Source organism: Phasianus colchicus, chromosome 8 (assembly GCF_987193195.1).
Source record: "Phasianus colchicus chromosome 8, bPhaCol1.hap1.1, whole genome shotgun sequence".
Taxonomy (NCBI): Eukaryota; Metazoa; Chordata; class Aves; order Galliformes; family Phasianidae; genus Phasianus; species Phasianus colchicus.
Genome location: NC_143443.1, coordinates 17,562,048 through 17,589,985, shown reverse-complemented (window position 1 = coordinate 17,589,985; position 27,938 = coordinate 17,562,048). Strand labels below are relative to the sequence as shown.

The window sequence follows — 27,938 nt, the reverse complement described above, 5'->3', positions numbered from 1 at the left end:
GGCCAGGGAGAGCTGGGCCGACAGAGAACGCCCTGGCTTCATCAGCTAGAGAGAGCCGGGTAATGACGCCCATCGAAAGATGCCTATCGCCGCAACTGCCCCCCGAAGTTTGTTTTTCTTGAAATTTCCGCAGAGAGGCAGGCGGCTCTTCTGAAGTGTAAATGTTTCTGGGGGATGGGGGGAATAGGGATGGGGGGATCCTCGGAGCTTCTGAGAGAGTAACAGAAAGAAGGGGAGGGAAAGAGATGGAGAAAGGAAACACAAGAACCAAAAAAAAAGAGGGGGGGGGGGGGGAAGGGAAGAAAAAGAGGAGAGAAAGAAAAGAAGAAAGGAAAAGAAAAGAAAAGAAAAGAAAAGAAAAGAAAAGAAAAGAAAAGAAAAGAAAAGAAAAGAAAAGAAAAGAAAAGAAAAGAAAAGAAAAGAAAAGAAAAGAAAAGAAAAAGAAATAAGGAAAGATGTGCGTGCTCTCTCTTGCTCCCCCTCAGCACACACCACATCACCTGGGCCCTCTTCCCTCCCTCACCTCCCAGCACTGTCGCTTTGGCAGTCCTGCATCCCACTGGTCCCGGCTGTGAGCATCGGGGCCCGGAATCTGTTCCTATGTGCCCAGCGCTGCCACTTGCCCTTCTGTCACACTTTTTGCCTTTTTCTCTTTTCCTTTATTTTCCTTTCTTTTCCTTTCTTTTCTTTTCTTTTCCTTTCTTTTCCTTTCTTTTCCTTTCTTTTCTTTTCATCTGTTTTCTTTCCTTTTTCTTTTCCTTTTTTCTCTCTTCATTTCTCCCCTTCCCTCTCCTCTCCTCTCCTCTCCTCTCCTCTCCTCTCCTCTCCTCTCCTCTCCTCTCCTCTCCTCTCCTCTCCTCTCCTCTCCTCTCCTCTCCTCTCCTCTCCTCTCCTCTCCTCTCCCCTCCTCTCCCTTTACTTTTCCCTATTATTTTTCTTGCCTGCTGTCTCTCTCTCCCACCCTCTGCTTCCCACACACCCGCCTAGATGCACTGGTCCTGTCGCAGACCTCATGGCTCCAACTGCTCTCTGTTGAGACTCTTTTTTCGGCTTTCCTCCTCACTGAGACAGGGACGCAGAGACAGAAGTGTAAAGGCCACGACAAAACACGTATCGGGAATAAATCTCAGCTCTGCCGGCCGGTCACAGCACCAGGCCGTGCCCTGAGAGGGCGATCAACAGTTGGGAGCACCCGGGCTGCTCGGCGAGGGACGGAGCAGCACTGCGGGTGCGGGTGGCCGCGCGGGGGGCGGGCGGCGTCGCACCCCGGTGGCGGACGCCCCGGGACCGGGATCGAGGTGCTCACGGAGCCGCAGCCCGCGCCCTCGCACCCGGAGCTGCAGGCGGGCCCTTCCTTCCCCTCCGGCCCCGGGCCGAGGCGGACGGGAGGAAGCGAGGGCGGGAGCCGGAGGGGGATAAGCGTCCGACCCCTCGCGGGAGAGGGTCGAGGGGCGGCTTCGGGCCGCGGCCGGGCGTGGCGGGGCCCCGGGCACGGACGCACGGCTCCTTCCCACCCGCATACCGCCGGCGCGGGACGGGGCCCGCCGCCCCCCGGCAGGTGCGGTCCCGGGGCCGCCCCGAACTTTCCCCGCGCCGCCGAGCGACCGCCGGGCGCCATCTGCAGGCGGCGGCGGGGAGCGGCGGGCGCTGCCCCGCACCTGCGCCCGGCCCCGCCGCGGCCCGGCCCTGCCCTCCGCCCCCCGAGCCGGGAGACCCGCGGCGGGCCGGGGGCAGCGGCGGCGGAGGGGCGGACGGACGGGGCGGCCGCGGGGCGCGCAGCGTGGGGCGGCTCCTCCGGCTCGGAGCTCCCGGCGGCCGCTCCCGGGCCCCGCGTCCCAACCCGCGCTCGGAGCGCCGGCGGGGCCGGGAAGCGCCGCTCGCGGCACGGCTCCGGAGCGCGGATGCGCCCGGGGGCCGCAGGCCGCCGCTCCGAGGCTCGGCCGCGTACGGAGCGGCCCTTCGCGGCGCGGAGCGGGCGAGGAGAGCGCTGCCTCACTTTGCATCGAGCCCTCGCGGCGCCCGAAAGGGGCTGCTGGGTTTTGTTAGCGGCGGTTTGTTGTTTTTTCCAAATCATCCTTTTTGCACACGAGGGAAAGAGAGACGGGAGTGGAGAGACAGAAAGATAAAACATCAGCTGAAGTGCCAAAATGATTTATGAGACGGTGGAAAATATTTCATAAAGATCTCTCCGAGATTCTTTACTTAAAGCAGGCAGAAAACAAAGGGACCGTTCCGTGACAGATAGCGGAGAGGTGGGGAAGGAGACGGAGAAGTGTATTTCAAGGGCTGATCAGCCCGCAGTCTGCAAAACAAAATTCAGCTCCCAGCAGTTTCTGCCTCGTCTTCCCACCTCTGGTCCTCAGCCTCGCAGGCGCTCCTTTCCCTCTCTGTTCCTTGCTAGGTCGCAGCCACGTCTATTTTAGCTGAATATCAGCTTGTGAAATAATTTTTAAATCCCACGTTAGCTCAACATTAAAAAAAAACAAAAAGTAAAAACAAATGAAGAATAAAAAAAGATGTGGAAAGCGGGAAGTTGAATTCTTTTTTTTTTTTTCTTTTTTCTCTCAAACGTGCAAGTGGAAACTTTGCAATAATTGAAATGGGCTCGATCTGTTGGTACAAAGAGATATAAGGTCTTGCCTCCCTTCCTTCAATGTTTTTTTTTCCTTCTTTATTTTACTTCAGTTTTCTTTCTTCCTTTCTTCCTTTCTTCTTTCTTTCTTTCTTTCTTTCTTTCTTTCTTTCTTTCTTTCTTTCTTTCTTTCTCTTTCTTTTTTCTTTCTTTCTTTCTTTCTTTCTTTCTTTCTTTCTTTCTTCCTTCCTTCCTTCCTTCCTTCCTTCCTTCCTTCCTTCCTTCCTTCCTTCCCCTCTTTCCTTCTTTCCTTTCTCTCTTCCTCTCCGTCTTTCTCCTTCCCTACTCCTCTCCTCCTCTTTTTCTCCTTCCCTCTTCCCTTCTTTATTCCCTTCTTTCTCCCTTTCTCTTGCTCTCTGTTATCCTTTCCCTCCGTTCCCGCTGGTCCCTATGCGTACGGACACCCCCTCCCCGCTCCAGCCCGAGCGAAGTCTCCGGCAGCGGCGAGGAGCCCGAAGCCCCGAGCGGGGCCGTGAGAGCAGCCGCAGCCCCGGCACGAATCGCGGCGATCCCGGCGCAGGCCGAGCTCAGTGAGGCGCCGGGGCCGGGCCGGGCCGGGCCGCCCTCTCCGCGCCCTCCGGGGCCCCGCGGCGACCGGGCCGCCCCCGCACCGCGTCCCGGCGGCGGCTGCGGCCCCCCCGCGCCGAGCGGCGGCCCGGCCCTCCTCGCCGCGCTCGGCTCGGCGCGCTGGCGAATCAGAGAGTGTCGGAATCTATTGCCTTTGTCTGACAAGTCATCCATCTCCGGGGAGGCGGGCGGGGGGCTGAGGGCGCTGCGGCTTTTAGAGAGACACACACCGGGAGAGGAGGCTCCAGTCTCCGGCCCCGGCTCCTCGCAAGCACTTCCCGCTCGGGCGCAAGTCCGCCGGGCGCCGGAGCTTCCGCCCGGCCGAGAGGAGGGGCGCGCCCGGCCGCCGCTCGCCGCTTTCCCGGGGATTGCTACTCCAGCGCCAACTTAACGAACTGCCCCGGAGCCGAGCAGCAGCTGCAGGAGCGCCGCGGCCGCGCCGCCCGCCCCCCTCCCCGCCGCCGGGCCCCGGGCCCCAGCCATGCCCGCCGCCCGCCCCCCGGCGCCGCCAGCCCCGAGCCCCCGCCGCCCCCGCTGAGCGCCCGCCCGGGAAGCGCCGGCCCCGCGCCCCGGCCCGGCCGGCGCCGCTCCCGCGCTCCTCTCCCTCTGTCTGCTTTTCGCTTCGGTTTTATTTTTGTTTGCTTTCGTTTGCTTTGCTTTGGTTTGTTATTTTGGGTTTTTTTTTGGTTTGTTTGTTTGTTTGCTTATTTTTTTCTCCCCTAAGTCTTGAAGTTGAGTTTTAGAGGCGACACGGCGGCTTCAGCCGATTTCTTCCCCTTCCTTTGCCTCCCCATGGATATGCACTGCAAGGCAGACCCCTTCTCAGCAATGCACCGTGAGTACTGGAGCCCGGCTCCTTCCGCTGCGCTGCCTCTCGTCCCTCCGTCCCTCCGTCCCTCCCCACCGGCCCCTGCCCTGCCCAGGTCCCCCTGCCCGCTCCCGGGCGGCACCGTCCGCCCCGCCCCGCGCTCCCGGGACCCGGCGCCCCGAGCGGCCCCGCGCCGCTGCCGGCCGCCCTCGGAAGATGCGGCGTTATCCCTCGCTCCTTTTGTTTTTGTCCCTTTCCATCGCCGTGCCTGGAGCAGGGGCTGCCCGCGACCTTTCGTGGATGCGAAATCAGATTTTTTTTCCTCGGGATTTGTTGGGGTTTGGCTTCGATTTCGGCTGTCAGTGGCAGATAGGCAAATAGATGGCAGTTCCACGCTCACGACAGCTCGGTCGTGGCGGCTCCGGGCCCCGGTTCGTGGGGTTCGTTTAAAGGCTGAGCTGCGGGAAAACGGGGCGTGATGATGCCGGGAACCGGGCGGCCTCGGGGCTGCACAGAGCCCCGCTCCTACCCGCTCACGAAACGCGTCCGCGATGGGCGATTAGAACGCATTGCTAGTGCCCGGGGAAGGGATCCGCGGTGTGTTTTCACTTTAGAGAGGCATTCTTTCTCTAAGCGAGGGCGAAGGGAAGCGAAGAGACCCTCTGCCAGGGCGCGTAGAGAGGGATGTTTGGGGGTTTTAATTTCATCGCACGGAGAGAAAATAATTCCGAGCTTTAAATTAAGGAACAAATACGAATACGAGGCCGAGATTGAGAGCATCCCGAGCCAAGAGATGAATAATTGAGAACGATTTGTAACTTCTGACACCGAAACTTTTGAGGACACGCCCTGCCCGCACAAAAACAAACCGAAAAGACACAAATTAGAAATGCTCCGAGTTTACCAAATCCGATTTTGCCGTGAGAATGAGCAGAGACGCAGCCACGGCCCGCTCCCCAAACGCTTGGCAGGACAGCTGTAGGCAGCCGCCCTCCCGCTTCCCAATTAATCATTTCCAGCGCACATCGCCTCGGACGCAGCATTTAATTCGGAGAAGCGCACCGAGCGGCCCGCGGTAATTCGCTGCTTCAGCCCGCACGGCGCTGCTTCGCTCCGCGGCGGCCGCAGGAATTCCGCCTTCGGTGCGGTGCGCTCGGAGCGGGCGGGCAGCCGGGAGCGGCAGCCACGGCACAGCCGTTCGTTGCTCGGAACTCAGCGGCGCTCGGCAACGATTTGGGCTTCCGATTAAATTCACACTAACGATAATAACAACAATAAATCTACGTTCGTTTCGCTCCCCACGCCGTATTTCCAGACGTATAGGCGTAGGGATCGGTAAGCGGCCGAACCCCCCGGGCTGAGGCGCTGAGCGGCGCGGCCCGGCCCGGCCCGAGCCACGGCAGCCCGGCCGTTCTGTGCGCGATGTCCGCCCCGCCGGGAGCTCCCGGGGCCGCCCCGCATCCCGCCCCGCATCCCGCCCTGCATCCCGCCCCGAGCCCCGCACGGCGCGCTGTGAGCGAACGCCGCTCCTGCGAGGCACGGCCGCGGTGCAAGAATTTGAATTATTAATTTTTAATCTTTTTTGCATCCGTTGCCCTTTAATACTTTGTAATGTGAGTTCTAAAAGGCCCTTTGAATTATTTATCGCGGAGTTGCCGAAGAAATTGCTGTCCTGTAACTTTAGAGGCAACATGTGCGGAGGGGCTCAGAACAAACGAAGGAACGCGGCACACGGCCGCGGGTATCGGCGGGGGCACGCAAATCCCTCCCCCCCCCCCTCCGGCACCCCGCATCTAATTTACGAAGAGCCACACGAGAACGCGGCGAACGGCTGAGCCGTGGGGCAGGGGCGGCGGGGGGAGGGGGGTGGGCGAGGTGCTCCTGAAGGGGGGGGAGACGGAAAAAACTCTATTTGTGCGAGAGGGCTCGGATCGATCGCAGGGCAATGAGAGTTTCCACTAAGTTCAGAGCCAATAAGTCAGTGTCACAAGCGGGGGAGAAAAAAAAAAAAAAACCTCAGCGAAAATACAAACAGATCATTTTTCAGCAAAGTGCGGAACGAACAAAGATCTCGTGGCCGGGGATGCGCACAAGGTTAGGGCCGGGCGGGAGGACGCCGCGGCACAGCTCTATCAGCGGGCTGCGGGTGAAGCCGGGCGGCTGCCGCAGGTGCACGCTCGGAAAGCCGCCCGTTATTGCTCGGTGCGGGGAAGAGGAGCCGGGAAATCGGCGATGTGGCCCCGAGCGAGGGAGAGCAGGGTTTTGTGCAGAAAGGGAGAAACGGGGAAACATGGAGTGTTTTGAATTTTCCCTCGACCAATTCCCACTGATGTAGAATCGTGCGGAGAAAAGAAAAAATTCCATATATTAAAAGAGAAAGAAAGGGGAAAAAAAAAAAAAAGAAGCAAAAGCAAAACAACAACAATAACATCAAAAAGGATTCACGAGAGTCTGACAGATTTTTTTTTTTTTTCCCCCTGGGTGATTTTTCTTTTAAAGATCGAAAGCCGAGGGGAGAGGGTCCGTGTGCAGGCGAGCTCCGGCCGCGGGACACACGGCCATCCCCGCTCTCGCCTTCCCTCTCCGTCCTTCCCTTCTCCTTCTCCTTTTCTGTCTGAATCCCTTCAACGCGCATCCGAAAATAACCGGAGACAGCGCGCTGTGCGGGGACACGCTGCGGGCTGGGGGAGGGCGGGGTCGCCGGTAACTGTAATTGACAATGCGATAGAAAATCGTGGAAAGCAAATTAAAAGGAAGAGGGAAAGCGCCGGAGTAGAAAGTGGGGGGACTGCGGCAGGGGCCGTCCGGGGCCGCCGAGCGGCTCCGGAGTTTGGGAGCGGAGCCGTTCCCAGCTCCCGGGGCCGGCGCTCAGCCCGACCTCGGCCGGTGACAACGGCCCCGGGGAACCGCTCCGCGTCCCGGGCTGGGGAGCGGGCGCGGCGTGCGGGGCTGTGCGGGCGGCTCGGGAAATGCACGGGGCCCCGAGCGATGTGCCACCCCACAGCCCGCGTCCAGCTCTGCTCCTTTCTTCCTCTTTCTTTCCCTTCTTCTTTTCTCTGTTTCTTTCTCTTTCTCTCTCCCTCTCTTTCTTTCTTTATCTCCTTCTTTCTTTCTTTCCTTCTCTGTATTTCTGTCTTTCTGTCTCTGTCTTTTTGTCTGTCTTTCCACCTTTCTCATTTTTTAATTTCCTCCTTTCTCTGTCCTGCCTTCTTCTCTTCCTTCCCCCCTTCATTTCTTCCCATCCCCTCTCTTTCTCCCTTTTTTCCCATCTCCTCCACCCTGTGCCCCCCTGACCCTCACCCTCACGCACCCGCAGCGAGCGGAGATTATTTTTGCAGCGCGCGTGGCAAAGAGCTCCCGACTAACGGTGTCTTTCTGGGGTGCGTGGGTTGTTGTGTTTTTTTTTTATTTCTCTTTCCCCAGCAGGGCACGGGGGTGTGAACCAGCTCGGGGGGGTGTTTGTGAACGGCAGGCCCTTACCTGACGTGGTGAGACAAAGGATAGTGGAGCTGGCTCACCAGGGGGTGCGACCCTGTGACATTTCCAGGCAGCTGCGGGTCAGCCACGGCTGTGTCAGCAAGATCCTGGGCAGGTAAGGATCGCGCCAGCCCCCGCTCCCTCCCCCGCGCCGCGGCTGCCCGCCGTCTCCCGCCGCTCCCCGCAGCCCCGGCACGCCGAGCCCCGTCGCACAGGGAGGACGCGCCGGGCCGGGGGCTGCGGGAAGGAACGGCTGCGGAGGGGGCGGCGGGAGGGACAAGGGACGGGGGAAGGGGAGGCGGGGGGAGACAAAAAAAAAAGGGGGGGGGTGGGAAAGGACGATAGAAGAGCGACAAAGAAAAAAAAAAAACAAAACAACAAACAAACCCAAACCCATCAACAAAAACCCCAACTCGTACGATCCGTAGGCGGCCTTAGTAAATGCACGGGTAAATAAATAAACATCAGAGCAAGGAAATAAATCTCCGCCACCAAATGCGGTGCGCGGCATCCCGGGGCCGAACCGCGGGGCCACGAGCGCGGAATGCGGCGAGAGGCGCTGCCGGGGTGCGCTGCGGGGCCGTGCGGGGCTGCAGGCGGGGGTGGGGGGCACAGACGGACAGCGCTACCGCACGGCTCTGCCCGCGGCCCGGCCCGGCCCCGCGCTCGGCCGGGGGTCTCCGGTTTGTTTGCCGGTGCCCGGGCCTGAAAGGCGTGTGTGAGAGCACGGCGGGGAAGGCAGCAAATAAGTCAGCGCTGCTGGCGCCTCAAAAACACACTCATTGAAAAAAAAAAAAAAAAAAAAAAAAAAGGAAAAAAAAAAAAAGAAAAAGAAAGACAGAAAAAAGGAAATTAGAGAGCAGGGGCGAGCCCTGGCGACGAGCGGCGGCCCCGCAGCCCGGGGCCCTGCGGAGCAGCATCCCGGGGCACAGAGCCCGGTGGGCGCGGGGCGCTGCGGGGCGCCGCTGACCTCCGCTCTCTGCGTGCAGGTATTACGAGACAGGGAGCATCAAGCCCGGCGTGATCGGCGGCTCCAAGCCCAAAGTAGCGACCCCCAAAGTAGTGGATAAAATCGCCGAGTACAAGAGACAAAACCCCACCATGTTCGCTTGGGAGATTCGGGACAGGCTACTGGCCGAGGGCATCTGCGACAACGACACGGTCCCCAGCGTCTCCTCCATAAACAGGTAAGGGCGAGTCCGCGGCCCGCTCGTCTCCTCCGGCCCCACAGCCCCGCGCAGCGCGGCCCTCCCCGTCCTTCCCACGGCAGCTCCCCGGGCGCCCCGGGATTCGCCGCGCTCCGAGCCGGGCCCGTTCGGCCAGGGCTGCGGGAGGCCCTCCCGGGCGAGAGGCCCCGGCGGCAGAGAGGCTCGGGACGGAGCTGCCAGCCCCGGGCGCCCAGCGCTCCCCAGCCCCGTTCCCGGCCGGGCGCAGCACCGCGTGCGTCCCGCCGGCTCCCTGCTGCGGGGTGCGGCTGTCGTCGGTGGGGGGTCGGGGTGAGAAAAGTAACGGTGTGACAGGCAGAAAATGATAGATACGGGGGGAAACGGCCCGCAGCACTTAGGGTCACGTATTAATCCACTGCGAGGTGCTCGGATGCTTGCCCGCTGCGCGTACAAATGCTGGACGCTTCGGGAACACAGTTGCGGGCACAGCAGTCAACCCCGATGTTGTGCAGTGCATCTGCACGGACCTCCAGTGTGCCTGCAGAAACACAAGGGCACGGGAGCGCTGGCAAAGGGCACGTACATGGGCACCAGAACCCATCGGGTGTAAGGATGTGAAATCCTGCACGCAGTCCCAAATATATGGAGCTCCCATTGCAATAAAAGCACACAGGCTGTACGTAAATATGCACGCGGACTTTCCTCGTGCCTACAGAGATAAAACCGCACACGTCAGTATATTTGTCCTCTTGATATACAGCGAGTTTAGCCAGATTTTTTTAAATCTGGTGTATTTATAGCAAGGGAAGAAAAAAATAAATAGCGGGGAAAACACAGCGGTATTTTTTGTCTCGCGCTTTACGTGGCAGATTTATCAAAATATGTCTAATAACTCAGGCTGTGTATTTCTAAATCTGGCATCCTATATAAATGGGTTTTAATATTTTGCAAATGATATGGAATTATCCCAAATCATCTTGAAAACAGCAGGTAGAATTAGCTGCTGGAATGTACCTTGGCTGAGGAAGATTCCCTCAGACACACTGTCTCTGTAATATACTGCTAGGCTACCCTAGGAAATTATCCCTGTGTGTGCCATCTGTATTAAAATGGTTATTAAGTTATGAACAGGGTAACATAATACTGATCGGCTAATTATACACCCTCCTAAAAAACCTCCAGGTCTCTGCTCCTCTCTCAGTCAGGTACTGAAATAATAACAGTTTGACATTCAGACACTTTGCACGGGCGGTGCGGAAGGACGCGTGCTGTCCCTGTGAGGGACTGAGGTACAGAGGAGCTTAGGGACAGCCGGGGCTGGGGGCAGAGGGCTTGGTGTGCCCTTCTCCCCATGGTTCAGGTGTGCTGCTAACTGGGGACCCCGTGCCCCAAATCTCCTCCCCGCCGCATTCAGTGCTGCGTGGGGCTGCGGAGTCCCAGCGAGGAGACTGAGGGCCAGGTGCTGCTCTCAGCTGTGCAGCCAGTGTAGGGCAGGGCTTGAGTGCGTACCTCAGTTTCTCAGCCTGGGGATGAAGATTGGAGGAAGGACAGAAATTGGCCAGATAGTGTTTGTAAAATGATTTGAAAAGGATGAGGGCTTTGTAACTGCTAAATGTAGCTCTATTGGAGAGGCTCAGCTGCAACCCGCCATATTTGATTCGTACTCTGATGGCATCTGAGTGTGGAGCCACCGAGGCACAAGTGCAGGTCACAGAACTTGCGGGTCCATGCAAGACAAGGATGGCACTGTGAGCTGGGAAGCACTGCAGTAGGACAGGAAATGGCAGCACAGTAGGACCCAGCACTGCAGCCACGGGCAACGCAAACCCCGTCACTGCGGTGGCTTCTATGGCTCCGTGCACGACACATGAGCAAAGTGTTGGTTTGCAAGGCAAACACACATTTTTTTCTATCTTCTGTGGTCAAAGTAAACCTAGAGAACAGGTTAAATGCTCCATAACGGCACATTGTGCTCCCCTTACCCACTGTATGAACTGGAGCTCCTCTAACACTCCAATCCCTGAGCTGCCACGGAGAGATGACACTTTCTTAACCAACCTGCTAGAAACGTATTTCTGTGTTTTCTCAAAATACGGAGTTTACAAAGCAGAAATGTCATTGGTGCAATATCCAGAGCTGTTAGAGCTGTCTGTGAGCTGCTTGGCACCTGAGACCACCAGCGAGGTCTGTACAGGAAAAGTTATCTCCATCCCTAGAAAGGTTGCAAATACTGCACTTCAGAATGGGGATTTCCTTGTAAGGACAACAGCACCTTAGGCTATTAGATTTTCCAAAAATGTTTTGATTACATTTTATTTGTCATCCTCAGTAATAGTCCAGCATTAACAAAGTCTTTCAGGTGAAAGACTGCAAAACAGTGCTGTTTCAATTCCACTTTTAAAGTCTCCCCCAAACATTTTTTTAAATTTACTCCCCAGTAATTATTTTTTGTGGTACACGAATTGTACGTGCCCGCATTGCGCCGATCCGTCGGCATTGCACCGGCGCTATCAGGACACATTTGGGACGCCTGTAGCTCCATACTGAGCTTTGCCTGAAACTTGTTCACTCCAAACTAATGCAGATAAAGGCTACAAACAAGAGCAAAAGCTATGGTTTAATGACCTCTTCAAGATTTAGAAAAAAAACATTCCTCTGCTGCGCAGTAGTCTTGTTATAATTATGGCAAAATAGACAGTACAAAAAAAAAAAAAATCTGTACAGTATTCAATGCACAAACCACACCAGAGCTGGCAGGATGGAGACAGAGCAGTCAGTCATTTCTACATCGGGAGCTTCCCTGCTCCCATTTAATGCACTGGGTTCTGCGCATGATAATCTTATTGTGTATGCAAGCACACACACACATACATGTACCTGTGTAAACCTGCATGCAAACAGTGCATATAACTGAGAAGCTGCCGAGTGACAGAAGCTCTTAATTCTTTGGTCAGCAATCCATGTTCATGTCAAACCCCTCAAGCACCCTACTTCCCACAAGAACTTTCCATCTATCATTTGACTATAACCATGTTATCTTCAGTCATCCTCGTTAGAATATTTCTGCCTGGCTCACACACGACCTGCTGTAAGTGGTGCCTCCTACCTTGGCTGCAGACATCAATGGGGATTTTTGCTCTGTTTTGCAGCATGCACAGTTAACCTAAGAACACAGTTTCATGGCAAAATAGTCATCCTTGAAAAATGTTTTCAGTTAGACAACGTATCTTAGTGAGCACAGCATGGCTGCGCAGAAAGCAGTGCAATGGACGCTGTAGTTTAAGCCTTATTTTCTGCTTCTCTTAGAGACAAAAGCAGAGCGGAACAAACCACACGAAACTTGTCCCTCTATTTCTGCTTGACTGAGGCTGGGCTTAGTACTGCGGGCTCTGTGTTGGTCTTCTTTTGAAGAATACCAAAGCCAAAGTGTTACAGCCTCCTGGGTGTGCTTTGGATCCAGGTTCCTGGGAGCAGATCTAGTCAATGCTCCATGGCAGAAAGTTTAGTGGACATATTATCCTGGTCAAGGTGTTAGATTTTTTTTTTCAATTTTCTCTTAAGTGCTGAGTGTGTGTTGATTTCTAGTGTTACGTGCTGTTTGGGCAGATGCATTCCATTGCATTATCTAACAACCAGCTAATGATTCCTAGTTAAAGCCTCCAATAGTGATTCTTTTTGAAAATACATATGGAGAGACAGACACATTGATTCAGGTTATAACGAGCAGTGAAATGCACTTGTGTGGTGAAATACTGAGTGAAATACCGCTGTGGCCACTGGCAGGCCTGTAGTGTGGAGCAAAGAAACAAATTCTGCCAGCCACGTTTCTCTTTCGGTTCTGCCATTAACTTTCTGGCTGATCTCAGTCAGGTCACACAGACTCCTTAGGAGGGTGGGTTACCATCTATGACATGAAAATGATGGGGTTTAGCTACCTTTGTAAAACACGGTGCGATCTTTTCTTAGAAAATCCCATGCAGCTCAACATGTAAGAGGAAAAGGTTCAAAACCAGAGCAAAGTCCTCTTACATCAGCCAAGGTTTTCGCCCACGCAAGGCTCTCAGCAAGGTAAATGCAGTGGCTCAAGACAATTATCAGGTCTGGAACAAGGCAGGCGCGTTTGGGCACGGCATGTGTCATATGCGGAAGCAATGAGCGCTATGTAAGCAGAGTGTTCCCAGTCACTCTCACCAGCCTAGCTTAGAGTTCCCCCAAAGGACATCACAGCCAAAGGCCCTGGGAATCCCTTCCCATCTTTGCCAACGAACTCATTTGGCATTCTTTAGGACAGGTCATGGCGCCAGGGAGAAATGTGAAGAGTGCACAGTACCTCTAATGGCAGCTTGTTCAGACTGACCCCAACCAGCGACAGCGGAATGGTCTGCTGTAAAAGCTGGGAAAATGGCACAGTTCATGGCCAGCAAGCGCGTGTGTCACACAGACCTATGGCCACCACCAGCACTTAGCAGCCGCGTGTCAGTTTGCTCAGTGGGGAGGCCAAGGATCAGCCTGGCCACATAGGCTGGGTTAGCCTCTGACTGACATCAGCTTGGTGCAAAGTGAGGGCGAGGCGGGCTTGTTTGGCAGCACCAATTCAGCAGCTCTTGTAGCTGTCCCTCTTTGGTTCACACAGAGAACCTTGGGATCCCAGCAAACTCAATTTCCTGAGGCAGGGCATGCACTCGAGGTAGAAGGTTTCTACCGGCACTTGCATTCAGCTGAGCAATGAAGGCAAATGGGTAACACAGGGCTTCATTACAAGGAATGCAGTCCTTTAAATTCAGGCTCTTTTCCATCAGACACAACCAGGTATTATCTTCTTTTCATCATTGCAAATAAAGGACAGGCTCATAAAGCAGAGGTTACAGACAATGTTACTGCAGCTGAAGGAGTAAATGAATGCCCGCAGCATTTCTCTTTGTCTTATTCCTCATATCTGCCCACTGGAAGGTTGTATGGTGGTAACTACAATAAGCTGGTTGCATTTTTTTCTAATTTTCATATTACACAGATAGCTCAACAGAGGCAGGTTGTGAGAAGTGACTAATGGGAAGTTTTCTGCTCCCTGTTCTGTGAACCTCTAAGTGCAGAACCACACCAGTCCCTTTGTCATCAAACATCCCAGCCCTTCCTTTTTGCAGAGATGTACAGAAGGGTTGATTTTTGTTGGAGTTGAACATTTCCAAGCTTTTGCATCCGGTGAATGATTGCTGCTTTCTGTCACAGAGGTAGCTGCACTTCAGTGCTGGGTGAACGAGTCTTATAGAGCTAAACCTCATTTACCAGAATCACTATTATGTGAAAAAACTCATTTGGCTTTGGGAGAAAAGAGGAGAAAATATAAGTGGCCTGGCCAAGCAATGACGGAATAGTGAGAACAATACAGTCATCTGAAGGGCACAGTCCATCCAACAGGAAACAAATTATTCATGTTTAAACAAAGCAACATAGCAGGAATGAAGGGAGGGAAATAAGAAAAGAAACATTCAAATGGTAGCAGAAGGCACCTCCTGATATGGAGGTCCATTAAGTTGTGGAATTGCATCCCATAGGAATTCCTAATTTCTTGGAATATATATAACTGCATGGCATTAATAACACAAGCAAACACACAATAAGAAATAATCTTGCGTTGGCTAAAGAGATAGACAATATTCCAGCGGGCCAGCTGGACCCTTTATGATACGATGACGTGATGCATACAAAACAAAGTCATGCTTCCAGTTATACATTAAGTATCTAAAAAAATCTGTCTCTGATCCTAAAGTCTGTTCAAACAAAAGATTTCCAAATTGCTTGAATAAAAAAGATGTAGCTACAAAACATTTGAACATTGAGCCTTGCTTAGATTAACTGAACATGGTCTTTAATTAAGGCATGTTGAAATTCAAATGGTGTTTAGACTCGCTACTTAGAATCAGGAAAATATTTAGGGATCCTGCTTGTGGCAAAGATCTCTGTAAATGGGAAGGTAGAGACATTCAAAAGCATTTGTCACTGGCCTGACAACAGGGCAGCTAACTAGGACTTCAGGAAATCCCATCTGTCTGTAGATGGCTCTGATAATGATTACTACTCCTGAAAGTGCCAGAAAGGTTTGAGTTTTGCTCCCAAACAATCATTCTTTAAACAGAGAGCTAATGGGAATGAGGATTTTCCCACTGTAATAGCAATTAATCTGTTGGAGCCTATACACGCATGGACATATTTACCAGTCCCGACTGATTAGAAATGTTAAGGCAGAGCCCTAAACTGTGCAACTGGCATACAAATCATGAGTGCTGGAAATGCAACATGGTTTGTTTTCACTTGCTTTTTCTTTTTTACCCCAATTTTTAAAAGGGATTTGGATATCTGACTCCTATTAAACAACTTTTAAAAGATTTTAACAATGCAGCCCTTTGCGTCCTCGGGGACACTCCAAGAGCCACAGAAACATCCTCTATTAAATGAGAACTAAAATTCTCATTCTATCGCTTGGCCAGAGGAGCTGGAAAACCAACAACAAACACCGTTAGGTTTGTGATGAAATACTAGGCAGTAGATATTCAGCGTTAGCCTCCAATTTTCTCTAGTGCCAGTAACCGAAAGCTGATGTGGTAGCACTTATATGGCTCTCTACCCAGCTGAAAATCACAAATCTAATCACTTGCTTTCCAAACTCCTCAGAGCGCACTTACAAATATTCATTTCCAATCAATTTGCACCTGCTAATATTTCGGAATGCTCACATGTGATGACAGAGCCAGAAGCAATGCCGGTGCTTCCTATTTCTATTGCAATAGCATAAAGAGGCTCTGTGCATAGATCACAGCTCATTGTCCAAAACAGGCACAGCGTAAATAGGAATTTCTTTTGAGAGCTTCTTTGAGAAAATCACCATATACACGTGCCTTTCTTTACACCCTCTCCTTTACACCTTTACACCCTTAGCATCTACTAGCCTCATAACTCAGACAGCCCTGAAGGTTTCAGGGATTAAACAAATAGGAATGTTCTTAAAAAGCAACGAGACATCTGGCTCACTCACCAAAGCCAAGTGTAGCGAATGGCAGAGCAAAAGTGGAAGCCCTCTTCTTTGGGCCCCACCTGACAGGCGAATGCTGGCCAGACCACAACAGCCTCCTGCTCTTCCTCGATAAGCAGGCATATAAATAAATAAATAAACGGCATCCTAACTGCACTGAGAACTCAATAAAACAATCACATCAAATATGAGGAGGTATAAATCTCGCGTCTGCACAGGTAACCCACTCAATTGCTTTTATTATGGCTCAGCCTGACTCCATTTATTACCATCCGTAGCCTGGGTGAAGGATGTTTGCATGCAGGGTGGTCTCCTGGTGAAATCCTATCCCTAGAGCAGTGACAATCAGCCCATACAAAGGTGGGTTTTGGTGGGGAGACCAAAGGCAGATTCATCTGTCTGCATGAAGACCAATCAATAACCCTGTAACGAGACCCCTTGTCGCTGGGAAATGGACAACACCATAGTTAATCCTGGAGCCACGGGAGAGAAATAGCTGTGGTTGGGTGTGAAAAACAGCAGGATGGATGCACGATGTTAGAGACATACAGACAAAATAGGTCTCTCCCTCTAGGTCCGGAGGATGGGTGATGGGATAGGAGACAAAGGGGCACACTTACGTGTATCACAGGCAAATCTGAGAGGCCGGGGTGTTCAGAGGGTATGGGGAAGGAAAAAGAGTAGTGCTGTACTGCTTTTTTTTATAGGACATTCATATGGGGACTGTGTGCAGAACACAGATCTGTACCTTTGGAGAAATGTGCCCATTGGTTGGATATTACATATGAGAATATCAGTATATGGCAGGGAACATGAGACTCTCGGCAGGCACATAGATGGTGACACAAAGTGCTGGTGGGCTACAGGAAGCACAGGCAATGCAGTCGGGGAAGGATATTCCTTTGTCCTCTGCCTGGCTTGGGATTTATGTGTGTACCCGTTTTGACAGAGAGTAGAAAGAGTGATGTGCCAGGAGCCTGAGCTAGTGAGCTGTGAGTTCCCAGACATGTATCCCAGAACATGCTACACACAAAACATTTACCCTAACCTCACTGCTAAAATAGGAGAGGAGATTTGGTGCCTCATCCCCGCTTGTATGAAGACCAGCAGCAGCCACTCCTCGCTGCTGCCATCCTCCAGCTCTGTCATTCCTTTGGCACTTCTGAAACTCGCACCTGGGCTTTTAGCAGCTCCTCCAACGCGTACGTGCACAGAGAGAAACTGCGGCGTGCTTCTACCGATGGTTTTCTCCTGGGGGCCAATTCAGTTTTTCTTTTCTTGGTTCATTTTAAACAGCTCCCCCTGCCTTGCAAGGCAAGCCCTGTGTTCTCTGTAGGGCAGGGCACAGCACAGGCTGATCGCCCGGCCCTGGCCAGAGGTACATGGCACTGAGAAGGGCTGTCTGCTCAGCCACAGTGCCCTCCGCTGTACCTCTGTTGCCTTTCAGCATGCTCATGCTTTTCCAGAATTTCTTCAACAGTTTTTGGTCATCTGCCTTTAAAAGCTGCAGCACAATGTAGCTATGTAACTGTGCCCGCTGGTAATATTTGCTTGCATTCAAGCCCAGAAAAACCTCTCCTTGTTGCTTAAATTTCGGCTTTCAAACTTGAAAAATTATATATTTACACAAAAATTATGCATATGAAAAAATACATAAACCTTTGTATATAAAATCAATAGGGAAGGGAGGAGATCTAGAGGAGAAGAGGAGAGGAAAGAATAATATTTTTCTAGATGAATCCACATTTGCACACTGTGGGAGCACAGGGAGATGCCTGGCTGGGATGTGCCATGTGCACGTGGTCAGGGCTGAGCAAGCAGGGCAAAGTGGACAACGAGTAATGCTACAAACCCCCTCTCCCTGCTGAACGAACAGCAAATTTAGGATGTTAAAGAGACAACATTTTTGTGGTGCTACCTCTGACAGACAGACAGCTACAACATGAAGAGTGTGCGAGCACTGCTAGTGGCACCAGTGGGAGGAAAGGGCAGGAGATGATGACGAAGTGAAAGGCTAAGGCAGATGTGAGTTGGATGTTGCCAAATGAGACCCACTGCGGTTCACATCAGGAGGTCCTGGCCGCTGTGCCAAAGGGAATACAGTCACCCAGTGCTGCCAGCCAGCTCCCATCAGCTCCTGCAATTTCAGGAAACGTGTTCCCAAGCTAAAGTCTGTGCCTAAGGTGGCAGTGAGGATGGGAACAGGGTGAGCACGTCCAGCTGTTAATTTCTGTGAGGAGCAAGTGCTGGGCAGGGGACTGCATGTGTGAGAAACCAAAGAGAGCATGGCTCCTTGCAGTGGGTGTGTGAGCAAGGCAGTGGCCCGGCACACCAAAGGCAGGGGATGAAGAGATCCCAGGGAGGAGAGTCTTTAGGACAGTATACGTGGCTCAGAGCAGCACTTTGCCAAACTGAAATCACCTTCCACAAGGTTTGAATGCACTGCTGGCTCATTCTGTGTACAGGGATGTAATTTGAGCATGGAAAACTGCATGCATTTCTGCAGCTAGGCCGCTGAGTGCCTATTGTTCCTTCAGACAATCTTCTCTGTAATGGATATTTGGGTTGGACGTTCCCCCTTACCCCATGACATGTGTACGAGGAGGAGCGTGGACATATCACTAGGGCAACATGCCTGGCTGGGGCTTATAGCGAATGTGCAGAGCTGGGCTGCGGGAGAACCCGAACAGCCTTACCCATGGAAACAGTGCCACAACCCCACAGTTGCGTGCCAGGAGGCACAGGAGAGAGCAAAGCTGTGGTGCTGTGCACCTCCTCAAGGGGGCACTCAGAACATATAAGGGAATACAGGTGCATGTGGCATGATGCATTTGGAAGAGCATGGATGTATACTAGTTTTCCATGTATGTGATTGAGGGCTGTAGACCTAGGGGCACTGGGGCTGGGGTCTCACCAAAGGAGGTATTTCTAACGAGAGCCATAGCTTAATGCACAGGACTCTGCCATTCTCTCCCTCCCTCCCTTTCCTTCACACTCCACTCCTTATTACCCAGGCTATCTTGTTTGGGTTAAGAGGCCAATTTCAACAGACTATAATTGAAGAGTGAAGAGAATCTGATAAGATAAGGAAGGGACATCATTCCTCAAGGGATCGATAGAGGTTTCATGTTCCTCCTTCCCCTGCTGTGTCCCTAACACACTAATGCTGTGTGTCCATGGACTTCGTTTATTTGCTCTGCTTGTCTGCGAGCCCGAGAAGGAAGAGTAGGAGCAGGGGGTGGCTGCTGACACCATCTGTCACACAGCCAGGAAGGAAGGGACAGTAGTGGTGATGTGGGAAGAAAAGGAAAGGGCAGCAGTAGAGCTGGGAGCAGTGGGACACCTTCGTGGCTGGGCAGATGGGCTCAGCTCCAACCCTTTGTCTTCATGTCTTGTTCCTTTGAGAAGAACACTGACTATTTCTCTGGATGCAGACTTGCTTTTCCAAGTGTCCCTAACCCCAACATGGCGTAGGATGTGAGCCAGGCCCCACACAACAAGGCTGGGCCAGCTTCTGGCGAGCTTGAGAGTCGTGGGGGTCTGGGGCCGAGATATCTTCTTCCAGTGATTTCTTTTTTTCTTTTTAACACCCTGAGAAACAGACGCTGAGCGCCAGTCAGTCATGCAGCGAGCATGTGGCAGAGTTGGGAATACAACCCAGATCCCCTGACTCCCAACCTCAGGCTTTAACCACTAGACCATGCTTCCCTCTAAGCCACCTTGAACTTTCCTCGGTGAGGATGGGGGCTGCTAAGCCTCTGTGGGCTGCAGTTTACCAAGCTGTCAGGAGTGTGCTCACTGGACCGCCTCACCAGAGACAGCCTTCCTCACGCACGCTAAAAAAGTTGAAAAGAAATTCATTTCATGGCCGGTGGTTGCTTAAAAAAGGCGATTCCAGCATATGTATGTGATAAATGTTAACTGTGCATTAATCGCATTAAAGAGGACCCTATAAACTTTTCATTTCTAATTAAATTCTGGCCGGTGATTCTGGCGAAGCCAGCACACTCCGCGCCTTTGTTTATGTGGAAAATTAAAATGCAAATACAATGGAATTTATTTCCATTACTAGAGTGATATGCTGGGCTCCTCTGTTTAACAGCCTCCAATTACTTCCAAGCAGGGCTCTCTCCCTCGCTCCCTCCCTCTCCCTCCCATCACTCCGGGATGCTGCGGGGCAGGCACTGGTGGGTCAGGGCAGGAGCGTGGGGGGACAGAGTGGCAGAGCACACACACGGGGAGGCAGGGGAAGGAGCAAGGCTCAGGCTGATGTGAGGGGTGGCAGGGAGTTATCTGCTTGCAGCCTCACTGAACAACAGGCGCTGAACCCTCTGCCTCACCCAATCCCAGCTGTACAGATGTGGTGGGTAGAGGCCATGGGTCTCTCCCTTGCTGGGGCACTCCAGTGACAGGAAAGCACTGAGGGCTTTCTTTGGAAGTTCTGTGGACCTTGCACAACCCTTCTCCCAGGATTTGTCTCGCTGAGCACTGCCAGCCAAACCCTGGTGGCGAGGAGGTGCAGAGCAGCCCAGCGCCAGACACATGGCCTACACAGCACAAATAAATCCATGCGTGTTGACATGCAATCATCGGCAGAGAAATAACCCTGCTTCTGCCCATTTCCAAGGGACCAAACATGGCTGCACTTGGGGCAGCAGTGTGCAACACACACATCAGCAGCCACTGCACGAGCCCAAAGACACATCACACCTTTAAAGTGCTCAGCACATATTTCAGCTCCACGCAGCTGGCACAAAACCACAGCCGTGCATACGTATACAAAGGACCTCCACCAAGTCAGATGTGAGCACCTTCAAATGCTCACTCACATTGTGGTGCCCTATGTGTTAGAACAGAAGGGCAAACAGGGAGATCCTTGCAAAAGAAGAGATGCACTTCGTTGTAGCCATACATGGCCAGCAGAGGTAGCCAGCAGGGAGAGGGAGGTGACTGTCCCCCTCAGCTCTTGTGAGGCCCCATCTGCAGTACTGCATCAAGGACTGGGGCCCCCAGGACAGGAAGGACGTGGAGCTCTTGGAGCGGGTCCAGAGGATGGCCACTAAGATGATCAGAGGGCTGGAGCACCTGTACTGTGAGGAAAGATGGAGGGAACTGGGATTGTTTGGCTTGGAGAAGAGAAGCTCCTGGGAGACCTCATTATGACCTTCCAGTACTTGAAGGGAGCATACAAACAGGAAGGGGAATGGCTGTTTACAAGGGTGGATAGTGATAGGACAATGGGGAGTGATCTTAAACTGAACAGTGCTGGTTTAGGTTAGATAGTAGGAGTAAGTTTCTCCACACAGAGGGCGGTGACACACTGGAACAGGTTGTCCAAAGAGGTTGTGGATGCCCCATCCATGGAGGCATTCAAGGCCAGGCTGGATGTGGCTCTGGGCAGCCTGGTCTGGTGGTTGGTGACCCTGCACACAGCAGGGGGGTTGAAACTAGGTAATCATTGTGATCCTTTTCAAACCAGGCCATTCTATGATTCTATGATTTGTAGATCCTTGCACAGACTCAAATGTATACAAAGCTGCACAGTACAGTCTCGCATACATTTTTACAGAAAGTTAGGACATACAGACATTTATCCAAAGTCCATAGGTGATGAGTTTTAGCCAACTCCTGAGTGCTCCAGCAGTGCACATGCATTTAAACACTGGCATGGCCTTAGAAGTGCACGGACGCACACACGGACACACCCATGCAGCCATGCCACAGGGCATCTGGGGCCAAGGGGTGCTCCAGCTGCGTGTGAGCATCCCAGGGAATCACCCAGTGTGAGTCATCCCACCCCAGCGAGGCAGGGAAACAGGAGAAGGACACATTCACTTACTAGGCTGAAAAAAGGCCATTACCCAGTCAAACAACCCAGTCCCTGACATCATTATTCAATACACAGGAGCCCTGAATTGCACACTAACTCAATCACAGAGACACACGATTACAAAATAATACTGATGGAATCAATGAAACAGACATGCGGTCATACAAAGCACACACACCCCGGTGTTAATACACAATAATAGCTGCCCAACAAGCGAATACAAAACAGCCATTCAAAAATACAATGGCAAAACATGTGGCCTGCACTCAAAGGGATGTGGAAACTCAGCAACAAAACCCACTGTTGGCAAAAGGGGCTGACAGCAAAACTTGAGGGGAGCACAGAATCCAGCTCCTGGCAGCCCAGTGAGCAGACAGCAAGGGCCCAAAGGACACGCAGTGCATGTGAGCACAGGTACATGGGACATGGCTCTGAGATGGGATGCTGCAGCTACGCCTGTTGGGGCCCAAACGCACAGCTCTTGGCTAAAACTCATCACCTATGGACTTTGGATAAATGTCTGTATGTCCTAACTTTCTGTAAAAATGTATGTGAAACTGTACTGTGCAGCTTTGTATACATTCGAGTCTGTGCAAGGATCTACAAATCATAGAATCATAGAATGGCCTGGGTTGAAAAGGACTCACTGCTACACTGCAGCACTCAGGCTCACTGCAGTACAACACAACGTGGCCTCACTAAGTGCTGAAGAGCTGCCACCCTCAAAAGGCATTCCCTGGCATGGCACATCTCTCCCAGGCTGCATCTGGCACTGGAAGGGACAGCAAGGATGGAAAGCTGCTGTCAGCTGCACGGCGTGCGCGCAGGAATTCCCCTTCCTCTCCCAAGTGCGGCTGTTTGTAGCCATTAAAAAGCCCAGGTCCTCATGCTGGGTGTTCAGTGAGTATTGATTCAGTCTGCAAGCAATTTTAATATTTCTTCAGGGACTTTCCAGCAACAGCACAAGTCATTAATTCACCCTCCCAAATTGCTTATTCAATAGCAGGAACATGGCTCCTGAATAAAGTCCCAGAATTTATGTGACTCGCATGAGTCAGGAGGTCAAACAACTGTTATGGAGCGAAGTTAAAAATCCAAATAAAATATTGACACTTTTTTGGGGAGCGGGAGGAGGGAGAGTGGGGGAAGGGGAAGAAAAGGTATTTAAAATAGGGTTTTGTTGCAATGCCCCCAGGATAAGGAATGGAAAGAGATTGAAGACAAGTTGGAGTTTGTAAAATCAATGGGATTTATTGCATATCCGCTTGGCATTTAATAACTCCTTCCTTCCCAGCTCCCCCTGCTCTGTTCAGGCATGGGAAGATGAAGCTGTCCACCAAATCCCAGCAGTCACCCAGCACAAATAGTGCCCATGTAGCACGGGGATGATGGCCCTGCAGGGCAGTATGCCCTGGGACCAGGTCCCATCACAAAGAGCACTGCATTGTCCCCTGCAGTATGTGACAGCCCACAGCCATAGTTTTCTTTCCCCCCATACTGGAAGAAAAAAAGAGAAGGGAAACTAAGCATGAAGTAAATTAGAAGAACTGCTCAGTCAGGGAGCCTACCAACAGTAGGACTGGGCCAGGACCCAGCTCTCCCAGTGCTCCAGGCAGTGGGTTTGCTGCTGTAGGATTCTAGCTTTTAGGGGATCTAGAGTCACAAGGCACAGAGGCGAGGCAGCACCCATCTCATCTCAGGACCCCCAGAGTGCTCTGGGCAGCCCCAGGGAGCAGAGGCACATGACAAAAATCACATCCACATGCAGCCAGATGCTCCCAGCCATAAACACATACATGCTCTTACTGAGCTCATTGCTATTCAGGGAGCACGGCCACCAGATTACACACACAAGTAGGAACATACCTGCAGACTGACACACATGCAAATGAATGCACGGACAGAAACACAGGCATGCGCTCATACTGGTACAGCAGTGCAGCTTCGTGCATCCTCTGCACAAATACAGTGTGTGTATCCACACCAAAGTAGTCCTGCAAACTGTAGCACTACAAATCTAGATTTTACTTACAGCAGTCTTTTTAGCTAGTTGCACAGAAACTGATACCCAGATGTACTCAAATACTTTCTGCACAAGCATATTAATACATGGGACTGACTCTTTGTATTAGCCTAGTAACTGTTTCAATGAAACTGTTAATTTTATACCAAAGATCAGAGGTTGTACTGTCCATCAATCAAAATCTAGTCATTAGCACTAATTCCATAATGAAATGAGCACACAAAAACAGAGCTAACGGTGTAATCAAGGAGTACTTGATAGCTTGGGTTATCTCAGTGAGTTTGTTGTTTGTCTGGTTGGTCTTTTAGCAAAGATTTAGGTTAGGTGCTTGTACAATCAGCAAATACACAGTTACCAGAGTGGTGTGGTTAGGATGGTATTATACAGGTTGTGTAATTAGAAAGATTATCGGATGGAAAGAGATAATCAGCAATAAATGAAATGCTCACCCATGTCCTAGGCTCTGCAGAAAACTCCAAAGAAAGCATCTCCAGAAAGAAATCCTTCCCCAGTGCCAGTCAGCCCTTAAATGGGGTCTAGGTGAGGTGCAGCCAGGCTCCACCCCTTCTGGTCTCACAGCTGAACTGCCTTCACCTGTGCTCCCAGGGTTGAGGCAGTGCTTGCCTCAGGTGATCAATCAGTGGTTCAGGCTGTGACTCAATGGTTCCATACAGTGCTTTATTTGAGTTGAGATGCACCAAAATACAGTTTTTCAAGGGCTCTTTTTGCATTGTGATAAAAATAACATTTGACTACAATTTCCTCCTAAGCTGCGTTTTGACTGAGTATAAAGTGTGGCTTTAGAGTTCAATGAGGTGATGAGAAGTTTGAAATTTCCATAATTATACTTCAAAAGAGTAGGATTTTTGCACAGAAAAATGTTTCTGGGTTACTTCTCAGACTGCTTTGTTCACAGTTGATTTAGTGATAGCCCTGTAAAAATGGCAAGATAAAATATAAAATCTTTGAACCGCCCTATGCTACCTCATGGCTTTTTAGACTAGAAAACACTCTAGATTACAAGTAGTATAGTTTTCTAAACACCATAGAATATGCTTCTCTTTACATCTCTGCTTATCAGTTGATTGCATCCAACCTTGTCCCCATGCTAAGTCAGATGAAACAATGGGGGAAACGCTAAGTTAGAGCAGGAAGCATTCAGATTCACTTTGTGCAGCTTAAGGGGATGGCACTTTGAAATAATGGCACTGGAGAAAAATCACCAAGAGCTCTTTAGAATGTCATGACTTTCAGAAGGAGTACTTTGTACTTTGCCTGAGCTAGAAACAACACAACACTCCCTTGCAAAAGCCTGTAAAGTGTGAATAATGAAATATTTACAGCTCACAACTTCAGGCCGTGCTGAACAATCGGTGGCCCCCTCCTAGGCTGACAGCAGCAGAGCCCAGTCCATCCCCACAGCTTGGGCATGGGAGAAAAGCCACCAGCATGGAGACATGGGAATAAAGCAGCAGTGGGGTCAGAGAGACTCATGTTAAGCACTGCAGCTCCTGGGAGCCCATTGTCAACCTGGCATGGCTGCAGGTGTCTCAGCTGAGATGGTTTCATTGGTGGAGTATGGGCAACAGGCTTGCTTACATAGGGACAAACGAGAAAATTAATCTGAATTAACTTTGAAAGTACATCGGTTAAAACCATTAAAACACTGTTTGGATGAGTGTCCTAGATTGAATTTAGCTTACTGCATTTTCCAAAGTGAATTAAGCTAGACTAAATTAAAGCTGTCTTACTTCTAAACAAAGGTGTCAGAAGCATAATACAGTTTAACTAGACTGCTTCAATTTCACACTTCCAGTTAATTCACATTCGTTACTTTGCATAGCCATATGTGGGTGAACCCTTAGACTAACTCTTATGGAAGAGATGGGGGCAGGAAAATGGGACCTGGAAATCCAGCGACCTCCCTACAGCCATTGTGGTTGTATGGGAAGGGCATGTAAGCAATAGCTTGCTCAGGGCCCATATGGACAGTTCTGCACTTGGTCAGATGGGTGCCAGGTGCACAATGTAGTAGAACAGATCTGTGCTCCCAAAGTTACACTAATTATACTTATAATTATAATGAATAAAGTTATGCTGGCTAAGCAAATGCATATACAGTTAAGGACCTTACAACAAGGAGCTACATTACTTATATATCCATGTTGATACATATTAGTTATTATGTAATGGATATTATGGCCTTGTTATGGATGATTCTAGGTGGTTATGGCTGACTGTAATAATGGTGCTTGGTGCTTTACAGTGAGATCAATATAGTGAGCTGGTGATGGCTACAGCCACAGAGCTGAGCAGCCTATCTGCCATTAACTCTGTTAAAAACTGTAATGATTGAATAAATGTTTATTAATTCTTCATGGGGTCTGAATACAGTATGTGACCCAAATGTTTAACTACATACAGCCGCAGTAATATGTGTAGATCTGCAGGAAAAGATAAACAAGTACGTATAGCACCATATGATCATTAAAGCCCACTAAAAGACAAATGCTGGTGCTCCTATGCCACAAATAGCTCTGACATGGAAACAAAAACACATAGCCCACATTTTCAGACCTGTTAGTCACTCACGTGAGCCAAGCAGACCAGCTATGGATTCGTCCTTTCATTAGGAAAACTAGGAAAATAAGCATGCTGTCTTTGGAGGTGGGTACCAGCTCTACATTGGGTCCCTGCATATCACCCAAGCATTCCTGCTCTGTGTTGGGTTCATACGTTTGCCTTTGCTGGCAGTTTTGGGCAGCTTTCAGAAGGAGGGATAAGGAATAACAACAGGAGTAGAAACTAGAACAGTAAAGGAAAGATTCAGGTTCTCTGTGGAAATTTCCAGCCTTTCAAGCATGACCTGCTGCAAAGGGTCCTGCTCTGAAACTAGCATTTTTTAACACCAGGGTTAATAACCCACACTGCCAAGCCATGGTGTTAAAAAATACAAAGTCAGCCTCCATACTGGAGAGATCACCACAAAATACACAAGATTGTAAATAAGAGTACTTGCTTTGCCTCTATTCTGGCCTTTGGGAGACAGCCAGGTTCCACTTCCACCTGTTCTTCACAGTTGTGGAAGCCACCTTGGTTTGAAATGAACGATGAAATTTATCTTAAAGACCTAAGATTTTACTTATGGCAAAAGGTATGACAGAGCTTGCAGGAGAGTTGAGAGTTATCTACATTTATCTGTTTCCTCCCAGTTCAAGCCTTTACTTCTAGTACACACGTCTTCTGTTAATCAAAAGGAATGTCCACAAGGAATTCGGCACAGACTCCTGAATTTTAATAACTGGAAACAGGCACAAAGCAAAGCTTTCAATTAAAAGTTCCCATGCTCCAGATTAAGATATTTAACCTTGGCAAGCCCGTGTGTTTCCGTAGGTCTCCCTAACTCACCTGCTGGCACAGCTGCTGTTGCGGCAGCTCCAGCACTTGTTGCGTGGCGGCCACTGAATGCTGGCAGCTCACAGGCTGGACCTTCCGCCAGCTCTGTGCCACCGCAGCTGCGCTGCTGGCAGGACCTGAGCTGGCTGCTCTGCAGGGGACAGGTGTCACTTGGCCCTGCAGTCACTGCAGTGCAAGGGCGCTCTGAGGCAGACTCCTAAAAAATGATCCATGTCTAGGGGCTCAGACATTCATGGGCACTTTCCCTCTTGCTGGTGAAGTGGGTGTAGCCCCTGACAGTGTTTTCTTCCTGCTCCCTTCCTGCAGCTGACTGTAGTTCTTGAAGCTTTTGTTCTGTTGTTGCAGAGACTGTGAGTTGGTTGAGGGGGACTGTAGGTCTGGAGCTCCTAGGATGGATACTCCTGTGGATGCTCTGAGTTGAACATTTGCTTTGTGGTTGCCTATGCTATCAGAATTCAGACAGGATGAGCCATATCATTCCTTTCATGCCTGTATTTCTAAGTCTAAGCAGCAAAACCTCTTTAGTCCTTCAAGATTTCTTTAATTCACCTTAAATCTGGGCTGTCAAACATCTACACCCAATTCGCTTCCAATATTTGATACACCGAACGACATCTTCTAGATGTTTGGATTATAACACATTCCTGGGTATCCTGACTGCAAAGAAAACCTTCCAAACGTGAACGGAGTGTAATAAAAGTAGAAACACCTGCCTGAGGACATTTCTATGCTGCAGTCACTGCTTGACTGCAGCTCATGTAGATACTCACTCTTCAGCCAGCTCTAAGCCCTGGATGGCTGCATAGCTCTGTGGAGTTCAGCCACATTCCCCGCTCACCTTCAGGTTTGCACCCTAGTGCAACGGGCTCACACAGATCCCCCTGGATAAATGGGAAAATGTTTCTCATAGCCGGATGCAGCAATGTATTCCACAAGGTCAGGCTAGGCGACCTACATGCATGGGGTCGAATGCTGTCAGCCTGTAGCTGTG

The 27,938-nt window shown here is 51.0% G+C and overlaps 1 protein-coding gene and 1 long non-coding RNA gene across 3 annotated transcripts in view; one reads left to right on the top strand and one right to left on the bottom strand.

Moving 5' to 3' along the window:
- The window catches only part of LOC116234478 (uncharacterized), a 317,267-nt gene that overhangs the window by 128,177 nt on the left and 161,152 nt on the right, over positions 1-27,938 (bottom strand). The gene's annotated exons all lie outside the window — the stretch shown is intronic.
- The window catches only part of LOC116234489 (paired box protein Pax-2-like), a 35,078-nt gene continuing 11,628 nt past the window's right edge, over positions 4,489-27,938 (top strand). The window contains exons 1-4 of the mRNA XM_031602123.2: positions 4,489-4,681; positions 5,027-5,203; positions 7,380-7,599; positions 8,474-8,671. Of these exons, the coding sequence (XP_031457983.2) occupies positions 4,489-4,681; positions 5,027-5,203; positions 7,380-7,599; positions 8,474-8,671 (788 nt within the window). The remainder of the gene's footprint in view (positions 4,682-5,026; positions 5,204-7,379; positions 7,600-8,473; positions 8,672-27,938) is intronic.